At 45.3% G+C, this 21542-nt stretch overlaps 1 protein-coding gene across 2 annotated transcripts in view; it reads left to right on the top strand.

The window, feature by feature from the left end:
- Window positions 1-21542, top strand: part of LOC140731970 (transcription factor ETV7-like) — a 92566-nt gene that overhangs the window by 36191 nt on the left and 34833 nt on the right. For both annotated transcript variants that reach the window (XM_073054008.1, XM_073054009.1), the window contains one exon: window positions 21175-21351. In XM_073054008.1, the coding sequence (XP_072910109.1) occupies window positions 21175-21351 (177 nt within the window). The remainder of the gene's footprint in view (window positions 1-21174; window positions 21352-21542) is intronic.

The raw sequence follows: 21542 nt of genomic DNA on the forward strand, positions 1-21542 counted from the left end.
TCTTTGAGGAAGAGAATTCCAAAGACTGTAATCCTCAGAGGGCAAAAAAATCACCTCAACTCTGCAATCCATGGGCAACCTACTATTTTACACAGTGGTGCAAAGTGACAATCCATGGGCAATTTCCTATTTTACACAGTGGTCCCAGTTCTCCCACAAAAGACAGCCACTCGACAGTTCTTGAAAGATTACTGCTAATGCCTCCACGATCTCTCAGCTACCCCTCTCAGAACCCTTGGGTATATTAGTAATAGCTAATATACGCGGTTCTGCCCCCGACATTGAACTTCTGCTCCTGTCTTTCACAGATGCAAAATGCATATTAGCTTTGTCTGCCATTTCTCTGTCCCCTGTTACTACCTCTCCAGCATCATTTTCCAGTGGTCCATTATCCACTTCTGTCTCTCTTTTGTTCTTTATATATCTGAAAAATCTTTTGGTTTTCTCCTTGATATTATTGGCTGGCTTACCTTCATATTTCATCTTTTCCCTTCTGTTTTTTAAAAAAGTTTTTAAAAGCTTTCCAATCCTCCACCTTCCCACTAATGTTTGCAATATTAAATGTCCTCTCATGTGCTGTCTTTGATTCCCTGTCAGCCAAGATTGCCTCATCCTCTCTTTAGAATCTTCCTCATCTTTGGGATGTACAGTGCCTATAAAAAATATTCACCCACACCCCCCCCCCCCCCCCACCCCGGAAGTTTTCATATTATATTGATATACAACATTGAATCACAGTGGATTTAATTTGGCTTTTTCTTTGACACTGATCACTAGAAAAAGACTCTTTCATGTCAAAGTGAAAGCAGATCTATATCAAAGTTAGTTACAAATGTAAAACATAAAATAATTGATTGCATAAGTATTCACCCCCTTCAAGTCAGTATTTAGTAGATTGTAAGTGTCCAGCCACAAACTCTCAATTGGATTGAGGTCTGGAATCTGACTTGGCCACTCCAGAACATTGACTTTGTTGTTTTTAAGCCATTCCTGTGTAGGTTTGGCTTCATGTTTGGGGTCATTGTCTTGTTGGAAAACAAATCTTCTCCCAAATCACAGTTCTCTTGCAGACTGCATCAGGTTTTCCTCCAGGATTTTCCTGTATTTTCCTGCATTCATTTTACCACCCTCTACCTTCATAAGTCTTCCAGGGCCTGCTGCAGTGAAGCATCCCCACAGCCTGATGCAGCCATCGCTTCACGGTAGGGATGGTGTGTGGTGTTGGGCTTATGCCAAACATAGTGTTTAGTCTGATGGTCAAAAAGCTCAATTTTGGTTTCATAAGACCATAGAATTTTCTTTCAGCTGACTTCAGAGTCTCCCAAGTGCCTTCTGCCAAACTCTAGCCGAGTTTTTTTTTTCAACAGTGGCTTTCTCTTTGCCACTCTCCCATAAAGCTGCGACAGGTGAAGCACCCGGGCAACAGTCTCTCCCATCTCAGCCACTGAAACTTGTAACTTCTTCAGAGTTGTCATAGGCCTCTTGGTGGCCTCCCTCACTAGTCCCTTCTTGCCCAGTCACTCAGTTTTTGAGGACGGCCTGCCCTCGGCAGATTTACAGCTGTGCCATATTCTTTCCATTTCTTGATGATTGACTTAACTATCCTCCAAGAGATATTCAGTGACTTGGAAATTTTCTTGTATCCATCTCCTGACGTGCTTTTCAATAACCTTTTCGCAGAGCTGCTTGGGGTGTTCTTCTGTCTTCATGGTGTAGTTTTTGCCAGGATACTGACTCACCAGCAGTCGGACCTTCCAGATAACAGGAGTATTTTTACTACAATCAATTGAAACACCTTGGGCACACAGGTCTCCAAAAACAGATCTCCATTTAATTAAATTATGTGACTTCTAGAACCGATTGGTTGTACCAATGATGATTTGGTGTGTCATATTAAAGTGCTGGGAGGGGGTGTTGAATACTTATGCATTCAATTATTTTGTAACTTATATTTGTAATTAAATTAGATCACTTTGTAGAGATCTGGTTTCACTTTGAACGAAAGAGTCTTTCTGTCGGTCAGTGTCAAAAAAGCCCAAATTAAATACACGGTGATACAATGTTGTAAAATGATAAAACATGAAAACTATCAAGGGGATGAATACTTTTTATAGGCACTGTATCTATCCTGCAGCTTCCAAATTGCTCCCAGTAACTCCAGCCATTGCTGCTCTACTAGTGTCCCTTTCCGATCAACTTTGGCCAGCTCCTCTCTCATGCCTCTGTAATTCCCTTTACTACAGCGTAATACTGAATCACCAGACTTTAACTTCTCCCTCTCAAACTGCAGGGTGAATTCTATCATATTATGATTATTGACTCCTAAGGGTTTCTTTACCTTAAGCTCCCTAAACTAATCTGGGGTATTACACGACACTCAATCCAGAATTGCCTTTTCCTTCATGGACTCGAACACAAGCTGCTCTAAAAAGCCGTCTGGAGGGCATTCCATAAATTCCCTCTCTTGGGATTCAGCACCAACCTGATTTCCCCCATCTACCTCCATATTGAAATCACCCATGACTATTGTAACATTGCCCTTTTTACATGCCTCTTCTATCTCCCATTGTAATTTGTAACTCACATCCTGGTGATAGCTCGAGTCCTGCATGTAACACCTAACAGGGTCTTTTGACCCTTGCAGTTTCTTAACTCTACCCACAAGGATTCTGTACCTTCCGACCCTCGTCACCTCTTTCTGACAGAGCCACCCCACCGCCTCTGTTTACCTACCTGTCCTTTCAGTACAAGGTGTATCCTTGGATGTTAAGCTCACAGCTGTGATCTTCTTTCAATCATAACACAGTGACGCCCACAACGTCCTACCTGCCAATCTCTACCTGCACTCTAAGATCATCTACCTTGTTTTCTATATTACGTGCATTCAAATATAATACTTTCAGTCTTGTGTTCACAACCGCTCATCTCAAGTTTATCTCTCTGTGCCCTGAAGTTAAATTTGTTTCCCTTTCTAAACTTCTTGGCTTGTTCTTTATTGTGGAGATCTCAGTAACACTCCCCTTCCCTTTTACTTCATCCTTACTCTTTTGTTTAAAGCCCTAACCACAACCCCAGTCACGAGATTTGCCAGGACCCTAGTCACTACATAGTTCAGGTGGAGCCTGTCCCACTGGAACAGCTCCTTGCTCCCCCAATACACATGCCAACATCCCACAAACTCATGCACATTTCTTCCACACTAATAAACTATGTGGTTAATTCTCTGATCCCATTAACCCTTTGCTTATTTGCTTATGGCTCAGGTAATAATCCAGAGATTATTACTTTTTCAGCTCTGCTTTTCAATTTGGTCCCTGGCTCAAATTCCCTCAGCCCTACCCATGTCATGGGTACCCACAACTGGATCTTTCCTCTTACACTCCAAATTCCCCTACAGATCAGAGGAGACATCCTGAACCTGGACAATACAGTCCTTGGGTCTCTCAATCCTTGCAATGGAGAAAAGTGTTTATTCCCCTGACTATACTATCCCCAATTACAACTACATTTCTCTTCTCTCCCCTCTCCTGAGTGTCTCCCTGAACCAACGTGCCATGGTTTGGTTGCTCATCTTACCTGCAGACCCTACTCTTATCCCCACAGGGAGCAACAATCTCACACCTGTTAGACCATGAGACATAGGAGCAGAATTAGGCCATTCAGCCCATCGAGTGTGCTCTGCCATTCCATCATGGCTGATCCCGGATCCCATATCCCTGCCTTCTCATCATATTCTTTGATGCCCTGACCGATCAGGAAACGATCAACTTCCACCTTAAGTATACCCATGGACTTGGCCTCCACCGCAGTCTGTGGCAGAGCATTCCACAGATTCACTACTCTCTGGCTAAAAAAAATTCCTCCTTACCTCTGTCCTAAAGGGTCACCCCTCAGTTCTGGATACCCCCACCATTGGAAACATCCACCCTATCTAGTCCTTTCAACATTCGCTATATTGAGCAAACTCAAGGGCTGGGGCCCCTCCAGCACTACCTCTGAGATCCTTCTCCCTGCCCGACTTGCAGTCACCCCCTCTTGTCCCTAACTACAGATAGTTGTGAGGTTCAATGTAAGTTTTTATGGACTGCACCTCTTGGCAGTGCCAGCCTTCCAGACCTAGAACTTTACTTAACAACTTTGGCCAGCGTACTTTCCTTGTTAGAGTAGGAATTGCACAAAGCACATCGTCAGCTCCATCCTTGTACAGACTCGGTGGCCACTTTATTAGTTACCTCCTGTACTTAATAAAGTGGCTACTCTTGTACCGGTGGCCACTGACTGTTAGTTCATGCTTTTCTGCTGCTGTAGCCCATCCACAGCAAGGTTGAGAGATGCTCTTCTGCACCGCACTGTTATAACACGTGGTTATTTGAGTTATTGTCACCTTCCTGTCAGCTTGAACCAGTCTGGCCATTCTCCTCTGACCTCTGACCCACCGAACTGCAGCTCACTGGGTGCCTCATTTGGACCATGCTCTGTAAACTCTAGAGACTGTTGAGTGAGAAAATCACAGGAGATTGGCAGTTTCTGAGATACTCAAACCACCCCATCTGGCTCCAACAATCACTCTACGTTCAAAGTCACTTAGGACATATTTCTTGCCCATTCTGATGTTTGGTCTGAACCTCTTGACCATGCCGGCATGCTTTTATACGTCGAGTTGCTGCCATGTGATTGGCTGATTAGATATTTGCATTAACGAGCAGGTGCACGGGTGTGCCTAATGAAGTGGCCACTGAGTGTAGATCGGGGGTAATGTACTGTACAGACGGAGTTCTGGTTCACAGAGTATGCAAAAGCATAGGTGAATTTCTGGTCCGGGGCTGTGGTCAGGAGGGTTCTGCAGGGACTTGTGCATTGTGAGGATGAAGGATCAACTTTATTCACCATATACTTTTCCATGGATTAGGAATTTGCTGTGGTATGTTTGTCAGGGGACAACATGAAACAAAAAACAACATTCAATAATTATAAAGAATAAAGAATTCTGTAAATGTAGAGGTTAAAGTTTGGATATGGAATAAAACTGCCTAAATACTTACGTAGAGTATGTATTTACAATGTAAACAGCATTATAAAAAGTATTTACAGTGCAGAGATGGGATAATAGAGGGGGTCGGGTGGGGGGATAACTAGAATGGTTGATCAGACTAACCACCTGGGGGAAGAAAGTTTTAAGGTGATGTGAAGTTTTTGTTTTAATAGCCCTGTAGTACTTTCCAGAAAGGAGGTTTTGGAAAAATTATTGCATAAGTTATAAAGGTTTAGAAACAGACGTTAAACTCAGTGGCCACTTCACAGAGGTAAAATTGCTCCACTGAATGGCCTGTTGTTGTTGTTTCTTATGGCATGGCCCGGGGGGGGCAGGCGAAAGTTCAGGAGCTGGGGTTAGATTGATCTTCATCTGGCATCTCGTCCACAGCCGTTCCAACGTGGCTGGCCCTGAGCTGGCATTGTCTGATGGAGTCCTTGAAGCACACGAGCCTCCGCATGATGTCAATGTGACTTTGACCGTGGAATGATTGTTGGTGCCAGGCAGGGTGGTTTGAGTATATCAGACACTGCTGATCTCTTGGGATTTCCACACACAACAGTCCCTAGAGTTTATAGAGAATGGTGCGAAAAGCTAAAATACATCCAGTGAGTGACAGTTCTGAAGGTGAAAATGCCTTGCTACTGAGAATGGGCAGACTGGTCCAAGCTGACAGGAAGGCAATAGTAACTCAAATAACAACACGTTACAACAGTGGTGTGCAGAAGAGCATCTCTGAATGCACAGCACGTCAAACCTTGAAGTGCCGGGCTATAGCGGCGGAAGAGCATGAACACACACTCAGTGACCACTATATTATGTACAGGAGGTACCTAATAAAGTGGCCACTGATTGTGTGTTTCTTTAATATTGATTTGTAATGCACCAATGTAAAGCTTATGTGCAAATACAAATGAACCATGGCACCTGTTTGCTTCTTGTCCATTCTGCAGCTTGCTACCCCAGGCAACACCAGAACGCAATTTCTTTTTCACTCATCCATAAAGACTGTGTCCAGTCCCACCGGTGTGACCCCATTCTCTGATTCCACTTCCTCACTGCTGATGTCATCAAATCGTTTCATAGCATAAACAAAGAAGGAATTACACTTCTAATATTGAAGCAGATAATCTCCCGTGGATAATATGATACCCACATTCAGATAGCAGTACCTACAGCTTCCACTTTAAAAGGGTTTCTGCCCCGTAGCTGTTTGTGGGAGGAAGGCACCTTGAAGAAATTGGCCTTGTATATACGAAGCCCGAAGCCTCTCACTTCAGGCTCCATTTTCAAGTGTCCAGGCTGACACTTCAGTCTTACACTGCAGAACTATCCAAGGGAGAGATCTAACCACCACAACTTCCAAACTAACGAACCTCAAAGAATAACGAATGATATTAAAAAAATCACCTCTAATTACTTCTCCAAGTCACACACCATGCTGACCAGAAGATAGACCGCTGCTCCTTCGCTGTCGCTCCATTGAGACCCTGGAGCCTCACAAACAGGCCGGTGGGACCCTCCTCACTATTAGACCTACTGTGCTACAAACAAACAGCTCATCATCACACCTTCTCCACAACACTCATGGACAGCAAGTCAGCTCTGGCTTCACCGGTGAGTCCCATCAGCCAGGAGCAACTGGAAAGAAAGACACCGGAAAAGCAGACTTAATTACTTTTAACTTTTAACGTAATGTTAGCTAATGGGTTAGTCACAGAGTTGAAAGGTCTAGACAGCATGAAAACAGGCCCAGCTGGTCCATACTGGAAAAAAACCCTATTCTGAGGCTTTATAAAGCATCAGTCAGACTGCACTAGGAGTACTGTGAGCACGTCTGGGTCCCTTATCTGAGAAAAATATGTGCTAGTATTGTAAAGTGTCTAGAAAAGGTTCATGAGAATGATCCCAGGAATGAAAGGGTTAATGCTTGAGGAGCATTTGATGGCTCTGGGCCTGTACTCACTGGAGTTTAGAAGAACAAGGGGGTATCTCATTGAAACCTATTGAATTTTGGAAGTCCTAGATAGACTAGATGTGGAGAGGATGTTTTCTATAGTGGGGGAGTCTAGTGCCAGAGGGCACAGCCTCAGAATAGAGGGACAGAGATGGACAGGAATTTCTTGAGCCAGAGGATGGTGAATCTGTGGAATTCTGGCATGGACCCTGGCATAGAACCAGAGGACTGGAAAATTGCAAATGTCACTCCGCTCTGCAAGAAAGGAGGAAGGCAGCAGAAGGGAAATTACAGACCAGTTAGCCTGACAGTGGTTGGAAAATGATGAAATCCATGGTTAAGGATGAGGTTATGGAGTACTTGGTGACACAGAACAAGACAGAACAAAGTCAGAATGTTTTTTTTAAGGAAAAAATACTGCCTGTTTGAATTCTTTGAGGAGATTACAAGTAGGATAGATACAGGGGATGCAGAGGATGTTGTATATTTGGATTTTCAGAAGGCCTTTGACAAGGTGCTACACATGAGGCTGATTACAAATTTAACTGTGCAAACTATTTTCTAAGTGGGGAAAAAATCCAAACATGAGGTGCAAAGGGACTTGCGTGTCACCATATAACCATATAACAATTACAGCATGGAAACAGGCCATCTCGGCCCTTCTAGTCCGAACGCTTACTCTCACCTAGTCCCACTGACCCGCACTCAGCCCATAACCCTCCATTCCTTTCCTGTCCATATACTTATCCAATTTTACTCTAAATGACAATACTGAACCTGCCTCTACCACTTCTACTGGAAGCTCGTTCCACACAGCTACCACTCTCTGAGTAAAGGAATTCCCCTTCGTGTTACCCCTAAGCTTTTGCCCACTAACTCTCAACTCATGTCCTCTTGTTTGAATCTCTCCTTCTCTCAATGGAAAAAGCCTATCCATGTCAACTCTATCTATCCCCCTCATAATTTTAAATACTTCTATCAAGTCCCCCCTCAACCTTCTACACTCCAAAGAATGAAGACCTAACTTGTTCAACCTTTCTCTGTAACTTAGGTGCTGAAACCCAGGTAACATTCTAGTAAATCTTCTCTGTACTCTCTCTATTTTGTTGACATCTTTCCTATAACTTGGTGACCAGAACTGTACACAATACTCCAAATTCGGCCTCACCAATGCCTTTTACAATTTTAACATTACATCCCAACTCCTATACTCAATGCTCTGATTTATAAAGGCCAGCATACCAAAAGCTTTCTTCACCACCATATCCACATGAGATTCCACCTTCAGGGAACTATGCACCATTATTCCTAGATCACTCTGTTCTACTGCATTCTTCAATGCCCTACCATTTACCATGTATGTCCTATTTTGATTAGTCCTACCAAAATTGTAGCACCTCATACTTATCAGCATTAAACTCCATCTGCCTTCTTTCAGCCCACTCTTCTAACTGGCCTAAATCTCTCTGCAAGCTTTGAAAACCTACTTCATTATCCACAACGCCACCTATCTTAGTATCATCTGCATACTTACTAATCCAATTTACCATCCCATCATCCAGATCATTAATGTATATGACAAACAACATTGGACCCAGTACAGATCCCTGAGACACACCACTAGTCACCGGCCTCCAACCTGACAAACAGTTATCCACCACTACTCTCTGGCATCTCCCATCCAGCCACTGTTGAATCCATTTTACTACTTCAATATTAATACCTAACGATTGAACCTTCCTAACTAACTTTCCGTATAGAACCTTGTCAAAGGCCTTACTGAAGTCCATATAGACAACATCCACTGCTTTACCCTCGTCAACTTTCCTAGTAACCTCTTCAAAAAATTCAATAAGATTTGTCAAACATGACCTTCCAGGCACAAATCCATGTTGACTGTTCCTAATCAGACCCTGTCTATCCAGATAATTATATATACCATCTCTAAGAATACTTCCCATTAATTTACCCACCACTGACATCAAACTTACAGGCCTATAATTGCTAGGTATACTCTTAGAGCCCTTTTTAAACAATGGAACAACATGAGCAATATGCCAATCCTCTGGCACCATCCCTGTTTCTAATGACATTTGAAATATTTCTGTCAAGAGTCCCTGCTATTTCTACACTAACTTCCCTCAAGGTCCTAGGGAATATCCTGTCAGGACCCGGAGACTTATCCACTTTTATATTCCTTAAAAGCGCCAGTACTTCCTCCTCTTTAATCGTCATAGTTTCCATAACTTCCCTACTTGTTTCCCTTACCTTACACAATTCAATATCCTTCTCCTTAGTGAATACCGAAGAAAAGAACTTGTTCAAAATCTCCCCCATCTCTTTTGGCTCCACACATGACTGTCCACTCTGATTCTCTACCATGGATTCAGCAGCGCTATAGATATGGCAATTGTGCCTGTGAATTTGCATGTGTTAGCTAATTATTATTTAATCATGATAGTATTTAACTGCATACTTGCCGTCGTAGTACTTGTTGAGATTTGGACAGAGTGCAGCAATGCTTCACTGCTGTTTTAAATTCGGCCTTCCCTGAGATATTGGACTTTCAAGACAACTGACTCTGAAGACGAGCGGTATTCGTTTAATGTTTAGATGTTCTTTTCAGCCGCCGTGTAGGCTTCATTTTCCTTTTGATAGTTTCAGTTAACAGCCCTGTTTGGCCCAGTGTTTATTGTTTATTTTCCCTTTAACACCATTCGTATTAAAGTCTGTGAACTATTGACCTGCTTCAGTGTCTCTCCCTCTGCACTTGGGCCATATCTGAACCTGATAATGATGGGAGTTTTTGTGCAGTACACCCTAAAGGTTAACTTGCAGGTTGAGTTGGTGGTGAGGAAGGCAAATGCAATGTTAGCGTTCAATTCAAGAAGTCTAGAAGACAAGAGTAGGGATGTGATGCTGAGGCTTTATAAGGAACCAGTGAGGCCTCACCTTGAGTATTGTGAACAGTTCTGGGCTCCTCATCTAAGAAAATATGTGGTGGCATCGGAGAGAGTCAGAAGAGTTTCACAAGGATGATTCTGGGAATGAAAGGGTTATCATATGAGAAACGTTTGATAGCTCAGAGTCTGTACTCACTGGAATTTAGCAGGAGAAGGGGGAACCTCATTGAAAACTTTCAAATGTTAAAATGTTGAATGGATGTTTCCCGTGGTGGGGGAGTCTAAGACAAGCGGGCACAGCCTCAGGAAAGAGGGGCATCCATTTAAAACAGACAGCAGAGAAATTTCATTAGCCAGAAGGTAGTGAATTTCTGGCAGCTGTGGAGGCCAGGTTATTGGGTGTATTTAAGGCAGAGCTTGATAGGTTCTTGACTGGACATGGCACGAAAGGTTACGGAGAGAAGGCCTGGGAGTGGGGCAGAGGAAGGAAAAAAGGATCAGCTGTGATTAAATGGTGGAGCAGACTCGATGGGCCAAGTGGCCTGATGTCTTATAGTCTTACTCAAACTAGCCCCATTTGCCAGGATTTGGCCATTAACTTTCTAAACCTTTCTCATCCAGGTATAACCATAGAACCATAGAACACTACAGCACAGTACAGGCCCTTCAGCCCTCCATGTTGCGCCGACCCATATAATCCTTAAAAAAAAAACTAAACCCACACTACCCCATAACCCTCCATTTTTCTTTCATCCATGTGCCTGTCCAAGAGGTTCTTAAATACCCCAGTGTTTTAGCCTCCACCACCATCCCTGGCAAGTCATTCCAGGCACTCACAACCCTCTGTGTAAAAAAACTTACCCTGATGTCTCCCCTAAACTTCCCTCCCTTAACTTTGTACATATGCCCTCTGGTGTTTGCTATTGGTGCCCTGGGAAACAGGTACTGACTATCCACCCTATCTATAGTAAACACAAAGTAGAAGATTTAAAATTCTTCAAGGTTGTACACCCTATCTATGCCTCTCATAATCTTGTAGACCTCTGTCAAGTCCCCTCCCATCCTTCTATGCTCCAAAGAGAAAAGTCCCAGCTCTGTTGACCTTGCTTCATATGACTTGTTCTCCAATCCAGGCAACATCCTGGTAAATCTCCTCTGCACCCTCTCCATAGCTTCCACATCCTTCCTATAATGAGGTGACCAGAATTGAACACAATACTCTAAGTGCGGTCTCACCAGAGATTTGTAGAGTTGCAACATGACCTCTCTACCCTTGAACTCAATCCCCCTGTTAATGAAGCCTAGCATCCCATAGACCTCCTTAACTACCCTATCAACCTGTGCAGTGACCTTGAGGGATGTATGGATTTGAACCCCAAGGTCCCTTTGTTCATCCACATTCTTAAGTAATTGACCATTAATCCTGTACTCAGTCTTCTGGTTTGTCCTTCCAAAATGCATCACCTCACACTTGTCCGGATTGAACTCCATCTGCCATTTTTCTGCCCAACTCTGCAGCCTGTCTATATCCTCTTGTAAACTTCGACCACCTACAGCTCCATCCACAACTCCTCCAATCTTTGTGTCATCCGCAAACTTACTCACCCATCCTTCCGCCTCTACATCCAGGTCATTTATAAAAATCACAAATAGCAGGGGTCCCAGGATAGATCCCTGCGGCACTCCACTAGTCACCGACCTCCAGGCAGAATACTTTCCTTCCACAACTACCCTCTGCTTTCTTCCTTTAAGCCAATTTTTTATCCAAAAGCCAAGGTTCCACTTTTCCCATGCCTCATGACTTTCTGGATGAGTTTCTCATGAGAGACCTTGTCAAATGCTTTGCCTAAGTCCATGTAGACTACATCCACTGCCCTACCCTCATCAATTTCTTTTGTTACCTCTTCAAAAAACTCTACCAGGCTCTTGAGGCACGATCTTCCCTTCACAAAGCCATGTTGACTATCCATGAGTAGACTGTACTTCTCCAAATGCTCATAGATCCTATCCTTAAGAATCCTTTCCAGTAGTTTGCATATCACTGATGTAAGACTCACCGGTCTATAGTTCCCAGGTTTCTCCCTATTACCTTTTTTAAACAAGGGAACTACATTTGCTATTCTCCAGTCCTCTGGCACTTCCCCTGTATCCAAAGAGTATTCAAAGATCATAGCTAATGCTCCTGCGATCTCTTCTCTCAATTCCCACAACAACCTGGGGTGTATCATATCTGGCCCTGGGGTTTTATCAATCTTAATGTTTTTAAGAAGATCCAGCACTACTTCTTCCTTAATCTCCACATTGTCCAGCACACAGGCCCACTCTACTTCGACCTCATCCTGATCAAGATCCTTTTCACTTGTGAATACTGAAGCAAAGTATTCATTTAGGACCTCCCCAACCTCCTCCGCTTCCAGGCACATGTTGCCCTCTTTATCCTTTAGCGGTCCCGCCTTCGTTCTCGTCATCCTCCTATTCTTCACATACGCATAGAACGCCTTGGGGTTCTCCTTAATCCTACATGCCAAGGCCTTCTCATGCCCCCTTCGAGCTCTCCTAAGTCCTTTCTGTAGCTCCTTCCTGGCTACCCTATATTTCTCATAAGCCCCTCCTACTTCCTGCTTCTTATATCTAACATATGCTTCCTTTTCCCTCTTGACGAGTTACCTCACATGTTTCGTCAGCCATGGTTCCCTTTTCCTACCATTTTTTCCTTGCCTCACTGGGACAAACCTATCCTGAACCCAGCTCAAGTGGTCCCTGAACTTCTCCCACATTACTTCTGTGCTTTCCCCTTTGAACATCTGTTTCCAATTTACTCTCGCTAGTTCCTGCCTCATCCCTTCAAAGTTAGCCCTTCCCCAGTTAAGCACTTTACCATTTCATCTGATTTTATCCCTTTCCATAGCTATGCTGAAGGGAGTTGTAGTCACTCTCACCAAAATGCTCCCCCACCAAGAGGTCTGTCACCTGACCAGGTTCATTACCCAGAACTAGATCCAGTATAGCCTCTCCTCTCGTCAGCCAGTCCACATATTGTGTCAGGAATCCTTCTTGAACACACCTGACAAATTCAGCCCCATCTATCCCCCTTGCACTCAGGAGGTGCCAGTCAATATGAGGGAAGTTGAAATCACCCATAACTACTACCCTGTACTTCCTGCACCATTCTAAAATCTGCCTGCTTATCTGCTCCTCGGTGTCCCGAGGGCTATTTGGGGGCCTATAGACTACTCCCAGCACAGTGATTGATCCCTTCCTATTTCTGACTTCCACCCAGACTGACTCCGTGGACACTCCTTCTGCAGCGTCCTCCCTTTCTATAGCCGTGATACTATCCCTGACCAGCAATGCCACTCCCCCCACTTTTCTACCTCCCATCCTATTCCTTTTAAAACACCTGAACCCCAGGACCTGCATCAGCCAATCCTGCCCTTCCTCCAACCAAGTTTCAGTAACGGCCACAACATCATAGTTCCACGTACTAATCCATGCTCTGAATTCATCCTCCTTGTTCCTAATACTCCTAGCATTGAAATAGACACATTTCAACCCCTTTAACTGGCTACATTTATGTTCTGTCCCCTGCCTGTCCTTCCTCATCAACTCAGAACTCTTAGCATCATGCCCTTGTCCTTCTACCTTAATCCCTGCACTCACATTCTGATTCCCACCCCCCTGCCAAACTAGTTTAAACCCTCCCCAACAGCTCTATCAAACCTGCCTGCCAGGATATTGGTCCCCCTGGGATTCAAGTGCAACCTGTCCTTTTTGTACAGGTCACACCTGCCCCAACAGAGGTCCCAATGATCCAGAAATCTGAATCCCTGTCCCCTGCTCCAATCCCTCAGCCATGCATTTATCCTCCACCTCATTCTATTCCTATTCTCACTGTCACGTGGCACAGGCAATAATCCTGAGATTACTACCTTTGAGGTCCTGCTTCTCAACTTCCTTCCTAACTCCCTGTAGTCTGTTTTCAGGACCTCTTCCATTTTCCTACCTATGTCATTGGTACCAATATGTACCACAACCTCTGGCTGTTCTCCCTCCCACCGCAGGATATCTTGGATGCGATCAGAAACATCCTAGACCCTGGCACCTGGGAGGCAAACTACCATCCGAGTTTCTTTCCTGCATCCACAGAATCGCCTGTCTGAACCCCTGACTACAGAGTCCCCTATCACCACTGCCTTCCTCTTCCTTTCCCTACCCTTCTGAACCACAGGGCCAGACTCTGTGCCAGAGGCACGGCCACTGTCACTTCCCCCAGGTAGGCTGTCCCCCCCCAACAGTACTCAAACAGGAGTACTTCTTGTCAAGGGGTACAGCCAGTGGGGTACTCTCTAGTACCTGACTCTTCCCCTCCCCTCTCCTGACTGTGACCCACTTGTCTGTCTCCCGTGGCCCTCGTGTGACCGCCTGTCTATAACTCCTCTCTATCGCCTCCTCACTCTTCCTGACCAGACGAAGGTCATCGAGCTTCAGCTCCAGTTCCCTAATGCGATCCCTTAGGAGTTGCATCTCGATGCACCGGGTGCAGATGTGGCCATCCGGGACGCCGGGAGACTCCAGGACCTCCCACATCTGACACCGACCACAGAAAATTGGCCTCACACACATACTACCTCCTTTTGCAATCAACAACTGCCTCACCTCATCCCGTTACCGCCGAAGCCCGTTGAGCCAAAGCCCTTTCACTCTGCTGCCTCTCACTCCGCTGCCCGCTCCCAACGCTGCCTGCTGGATATGGCTGCCTTTTTAAACTGTTCGCGCTCAGCTGGCTGACGTCACACGCCTGTGCAGTCTGGCCTCTTTCTTACCCCGAGAACTCAAAATGACTTCCCGCTGGAAATCCTTAGGTGCTGTCCCGCTGCCTTCTCGTTCCGAATCAAAATATCTTTTAAAGATTGTAATAGTACCTGTCTCAATTATTTATCACTGAGGTTACTGAAGTCCTGGAAGATCCTATTGTCACCCAGTTCTCTATCTGACTGTTTCAGATCCTTATCGCTTACGGACAGACGTGTGCCGGGGTTTACGGACAGACGTGTGCCAGGGTTTATGGACAGACGTGTGCCAGGGTTTACTGACAGACGTGTGCCGGGGTTTACGGACAGACGTGTGCCGGGGTTTACGGACAGATCAGTAATGTTTTTTTCATGGTGATCTCCTCACTCCCCGACCAGACAGCTGTTTAATGTCTGTCAGGCAGGCCTTTAACATGCAGTCCCAACAGACTGTGGGGCAGGGATCTGAGCCAAACATGAATTGATGAAGGAAAGCACTGGGTCAAACTGCATCTGTGGAGCCAAGGGAACAGTTACGTGTGAGGTCAGGGACCTTGGCCTGAAACCTCAACATCCTTCTGCCTCCTCAGACACTGCTTGACCTGCTCAGCTTTTCCAGTTGTTTATCATTTTCGCTTGAAGATTTGACAGATGATACCAAGGAAGATCGATTACTGGAGCAACATTGCCAAAGCTGCCAGCTCTCCCAACAATTCACAGAGCAACAGGAAGATGCAGACAAATCTGGAGGTGCTTTAACCACGCACCAAGAGAGGATGGAATTCCAGAGGTGCAGAGCTGCAGAAAGATTCGCTTTAAGTGTCATATCTTCATCGAAATATTAAAACTTGAGGTGCAAAGTCTCATTTGTATAAACTACCAATGCAGTCCAACTAAGAGAGAGGGAGGCTTTGACAGCTGAGGTGTTCCTGGGCACTATTCTCAGCCTTTGAACTCAGGAGGACTGGGCAAAGACTATTGCCCAGTGAGTGTTGATTAGAGGGACCTAGGATGTAGTGGTTGGCAGTGGAGATAGAAACCCAGACCACACCTCACTATAGTCTCAGTCCCACATCCACTCGCAATAACAGTCTTGCCCTGATTGTCGGCAAGACCAAGGAGTTGATTGCAGGTTTCAGGAAGGGGAAGTCAAGGGAACACGCACCAGTCCTCGCCGAGGGATGAGCAGAGGAAGGGGTGAGCAGTTCCTGGGTGTCACCATCTCTGAGGATCGATCCTGTGCCCAATCATGAAGAAGGCATAGGATCAATTTGGAAAATTCTCCAAATTTTCATTGGGAGATTGAGGAGATTTGGTATGTCGTGAAAGACTTCAGCAAATTTCTACAGTTGTACTGTGGAGAGCATTCTAACTGGCTGTGTCACTGTCTGGTGTGGAGGGGCCCTGCACAGGAACTGAAAAAGCCACAGCAAGCTGTAAACTCAGCCAGCTCTATCATGGGCACTGGACTCACCAGCATTGAGGTGATGCCTCCAAAAAGGCGGCATCCACCATTAAGGACCCCACGTCACCCAGGACATGCCCTCTTCTCATTGCTCCCATCAGAGCAGATCAGATCATTACACAGGGCATGGAGCCAGAACAGGGTAAAACAATCACAATGCAAAAGCAATTAAAAGACAAGTGATCCTGCTGATGTGGAAATCCAGAGCAACACACACTTAATGGTGTAGGAACTCAGCAGGTCAGGCAGCAGCTATGGGAATGAATAAACAATCGATCTTTCAGGCCAAGACACTTCATCAGGTGTATAATCTGAAGGAGTGCAGTGCAGATAGAGGATAAAGTGCGGGGTTATAACGAGATAGACAGTGAGGTCAAGAGTCCATCTTATCGCACAAGAAGAGTCCGATAACAGTCCTTGGGCCTGGTGAAGTATCTGTGCCTTGCCAGAGTGGTTAGGAAGTGTCTAGACAGGGAGGCTATGGACACAGCGCTGGAAGGAAAGATCGGGGATGGGGGGGGAATGGTGCCCTTTGGTTAGTGTGTCTGCAGTGGCTCAAAGAGTCTGTCTCCATCTCATATCAATCTATGTAACTCCCAAATGCTTTTCAGTAAGGTCTTGGTGTGTGTTAGGCTGGGGTAATTCCTATCTGTCTGTAAAAGATTGAGTGGAGGTAGAAGAGTCTGCAGACGCCTGATCATAGAACAGGAAGCAGAGTCCAATAACAAAGTCAGGTAACGACGGAACCTGGCAACTTCCTGCTCTGAATGGTTTGGTGTTTGTGTTGTGATGTTCAGAGAAAGTTAAATTCTCTTCTAATCAGAGGAAGCGAGATCAGTGAAATTGCTGGAGGAACTCAGCGGGTCGAGCGGCATCTGTGGTGGGGGGATCCAGGAGGGCCCCAACCTAAAGCATTGACAATCACCCACCCCCACCGATGCTGAGCTCCCCCAGCAGATGGTTTGCTGTTTGTAACCGAGAGGGTGCGGACTGTGAATGAAACAGACCCGCACCAGGCCTAGAGGGAATAAGCAAATGCCTTCAGCCGGGGAAAGGTAAATGCCACTCAGGCAGTTTCATCGAGTTGCCTGCGTAGTGGGAGAGACTGGACTCTAACCCCGGTTCGCAGCCAGATCAGCTGCAGGTACACGCCCCAGGCTGGCAGCCAATGTTTCTGGTACAGAGTGTTATAACCAGCCAGGCCTGACAGACGCACAACCCTGCTTATCACGATTTACAGAAACCACGAGCCCAGGAACCTTTACCAGCACTTCTGAGGTGTAAATGGTTAAACCTGCTGCTTGCTTGGCAGAGATTATTTAACAATTCTTTGCTCAGTTTACTAAGCTTTTTAAACAGCGACTGGAGCTAAAACTGTTTGAGCCTCCATATCTCATGTTGTTGTTTTTTCCTCTAATTAGCCAGTGCGTTTCCATGACAGTAACTTCTCCCTGCTCTACCTGGTCCAAAATCCCCACTCCTGACCTAACCAGTTCTGCCCTTCCCAGTGACACAGATAGTTCCACCCTTACCAGGAAGTTGAGATCATTGTCAAGATGACTCGTTCTGAAGAGACCTTTCATCCTCTCCCTCTGCAGAACCGGTTCTGAGCTTGTGCACTCCGAGGCAGTCTGTCCAGGACAAGAAAATAGGCCCAGGCACAGGCCACCAGAGCCCTCGAACCTGGCCTTCTGTTCAGTATGAGCGCGGCTGATGAAGGGTCACATTGAATGGCCCTTCTTCAGTAACGTCGAATCTATTCCTCTCCGTAGATGCTGCCTGCCTGCTGAGTACCTGCAGCATTTTGTGTGTGTTACTCTGGAGTCCCAGCATCTGCTGAATATACGGAATAGAGTACAGTGGACATTTCGTGCCAAGACCCTTCAGCAGGGCCTAGGTGCTGCCTGACCGGCTGAGCTCCTCCACCATTTTGTGTGTGTTGCTTGGGCTTCCAGTACCTGCAGATTTTCTCCCGTTGGTGATCTGCGGAATCTCTTGTGACATATTTAAGTTTGTCACTGTGCCTTTAACCGATGGCACTGTGGGAGAACCGTCGGACTGAGAGCCTGCTTTAAGGAAGAGGCTCAGTACTGTCTTCTCAAAGTCAATTAGGGAGCAGTCAGTAAATACTGATTTGCCTGAATCAGAACCAGGTTTAATATCACTGGCAAATTTGTTAATTTATTGGCACCAGTACAATGCAATACATGATAAATATAGAAAAAAATGAACTATAATAAGTATATATATTTATAGTAATAAATAATTAAATAAATATAGTCATGCAAAAACAGAAATACTGAGAAGTAATGAGGTAGTGTTCCTGGGTTTGATGGCCATTGAGAAATCGGATGGAAGAGTCAGGTTTATTATCGCTATCAAACGCCATGGTCTTTGTTGTTTTGTGGCAGCAGTACAGTGCAATGCATAAACAATACCATAAGTTACAACAATAAAGAAATAGGTTGATAAATAATACATAAATAAGTGTAAAAAGGGAAGGAAGAAATACCAAGGTAGTGCTCATGGGTTCATTGTCCATTCAGAAATCGGATGGTGGAGGGGAAGAAGTTGTTCCTGAAACATGGAGTGTGTGTCTTCAGGCTCCTGCACCTCCTCCCTGATGGAAGCAGTGAGAAGAAGACATGTCCTGGGTGATGGGAACGTGAATGAATACAAAAAGTTTTTGTTCTGTTCCCTGTTAGCTGCTCCCACCCTATTGGGTGCAGAACTCCAGAGCTGAGAACCGGCTGTGCTAGTTTTCCCTCCAGTTGGTTTAAACCTGTGACCTCTGTGTACTGCATGTTTCTACCTGTAGGTTATCTTGAGGAGATGAGTAGTGGGTTGGAGATTTCAGATTGGTAACCGGTGCTGCTGGGTCTACAAGCATACTGCTCTACATTCCTTCTTGACCTAGATTGAAACTTCGTTGCTTGGAGGGTGCTGGGAGTGTGGATCGACCTGCCGGTTGAAGTGGTGGATAAGGGTTTGATTGGAACATTTGGATAGGTACATGGTTGGAAGGGATATGGTCCAGGAGCAGGAAGATAGGGCTAGGCCGATCAAAATAAGCATAACTAGATGGGCTGAAAGGCCTGATCCTGTACTAAGTGTTTTGTAACTCAGTGACTCTATGTAGGTGGCATGATTGATCAATTTCAACAGCATGTGCAGGCCCTTCAGCCCACAATGTTGTGCCACCATTTTAACCTACTCTAAGATCAATCTAACCCTTCCCACATGGCCCTCCATTTTTCTATCATCCATGTGCCTATCTAAGAGTTATGAATCTGCCTTTACCACTGCCCCCCTGGCAGGGGTTCCATGCACCCACTACTCTCTGTGTAGATGAACTTGACTCTGACAACTCTCCCCTCATAGTAGCCATTTCTACCCATGGGATCTAGGTATTTTGTCATCTTGAACACCTCTAGCAAGTCACCTCTCATCCTTCTTCACTCCAAAGAGAAAAGCCCCATCTAACTCGGCCTACCCTCATGAGACATGCTCTCTAGTCCAGCAGCATCTTGGCAAATCTCCTTTGCACCCTCTCTCAAGACTCCACATCCTTCCTAGAATGAAGGATCAGAACTGAACACAATATTCCAAGTGTGGTATAACCAGGGTTTTGTGGAGCTGCAATATTACCTCACAGCTCTTGAACTCAGCCCCCTGACTAATGCGTCTTCTTAACCCCTCTGTCAGTACCCACACAGTGGTCTGGCGGACCGTGACGATGGTTGTAACCGAGATTTCTCCTGACAATTCATATATTCTCAGTGTTACTGATTTATTTATTTTGTGTTTGTACAATTTGTCTTGTTTGCATATTGGTCGTTTGTCGGCCTTTGTGAGTGGTTCTGTTGTATCTCTTTGCTCTACTGTGCATGCCCACAATAAAACGAACCAATGGTGACATGTATGCACATTGATAATACATTTACTTTGAGCTATGGTAGTTTTAGGAAGAGACGAGCTATGCTGATGTTCATAGTGATTGATCTGCAAATTTTATCTGTTTCCTTTGTTTTAGTTCAACGATTCTAGCTCTATGCTTATAGCTTGAAATGACTGGTCGTTGAGCGAGGATCTTTGAAATAAAACAAAGGAAACAGATTAAATTTGCAGAACAATCATTATTTATTTATATATCTTAAAAGCAAACACCAGGAAATCTGCAGATGCTGGAAATTAAAGCAACACACACAAAATGCAGGTGGAACACAGCAGGCCAGGCAGCATCTATAGGGAGAAGCGCTGTCAACGTTTTGGGCCGAGACCCTTCAGGACCTGATGAAGGGTCTCGGCCTGAAACATCGACAGTGCTTCTCCCTATAGATGCTGCCTGGCCTGCTGCACTCCACCAGCATTTTGTGTGTGTTGTATTTATATATCTGTTTATTTACTGATCTAGAGCTGCAGAAGTACAGAACAGGCCCTTCCAGCCCAACAAGCTGCATCACCCAGAAAAGCAGACAGCAGCTACGGAAAAGAGCACAGTCGATGCTTTGGGCTGAGACCCTTCAGCAGGACTGGAGGGAAAAAGAGAAGGAGTCAGAGTGATTCCTCAACCTTTTTTTCTCTGGTCCTGCTGAAGGGTCACAGGCTGAGAGGTCAACTGTACTCTTTTCCGTAGATGCTGCCTGGCCTGCTGAGTTCCTCCAGCACTTTGTGCGTGTTGCTCGGGTTTCCAGTACCTGCAGATCTTCACTTGTTTGCGATCCGCTGAGCATGGCATCTAATTGACCCCAGCCTAATCGCAGGACAATTTACAATGACCAATTAACCTACTAAGCAGGAGCACCAGGCTGAGGAGCATTCAAACTCCTCACAGGTGGCATCAGAATTGAATTTGGCATAGCGTTGCACTAACCACAACACTACCCCGATGCCCCTAATTGTTGATGGAGTTAATTTTAATACTGCAATACAAATTGAATACTATCAGTGTAGGATGTTATAAGTGGATTCCATTCTGTGCTGTGTTACTTGTGAATGTATCCCATCCTCCCGGCTTGCTCTTTCAGGTGTCCCAGAACTTAGACCAATGGTCCCATCACCCAGATATGTGTCCAGTAGTTCCACAATGTTCCACTGCCCTTCCTCGACCGTCCAGCCATCTGTTGGAATCACGAGTAACCTCTTCACGGACGACAGAGAGAAGAGCAACACCGTTCCAATGCAGAGGTTCCTGTTCCACACAGGTACGTCGCCAAAGGTAATTGGTAAATTGTTTTATTATGGTCAGAGGCTGGAGATCCAGGGCAACACACACAAAAAGCTGGAGGAACTCAGGAGGTCAGGCAGCATCCGCAGAAAGGGATAAACAGTCGACGTTTTAGTCCGAGGCCCTTCATAAGGAAGGGGAAAGAAGCCAGAGTAAGAGAGTAGGGGA

The sequence above is a fragment of the Hemitrygon akajei genome, chromosome 8 (assembly GCF_048418815.1).
Source record: "Hemitrygon akajei chromosome 8, sHemAka1.3, whole genome shotgun sequence".
Taxonomy (NCBI): domain Eukaryota; kingdom Metazoa; phylum Chordata; class Chondrichthyes; order Myliobatiformes; family Dasyatidae; genus Hemitrygon; species Hemitrygon akajei.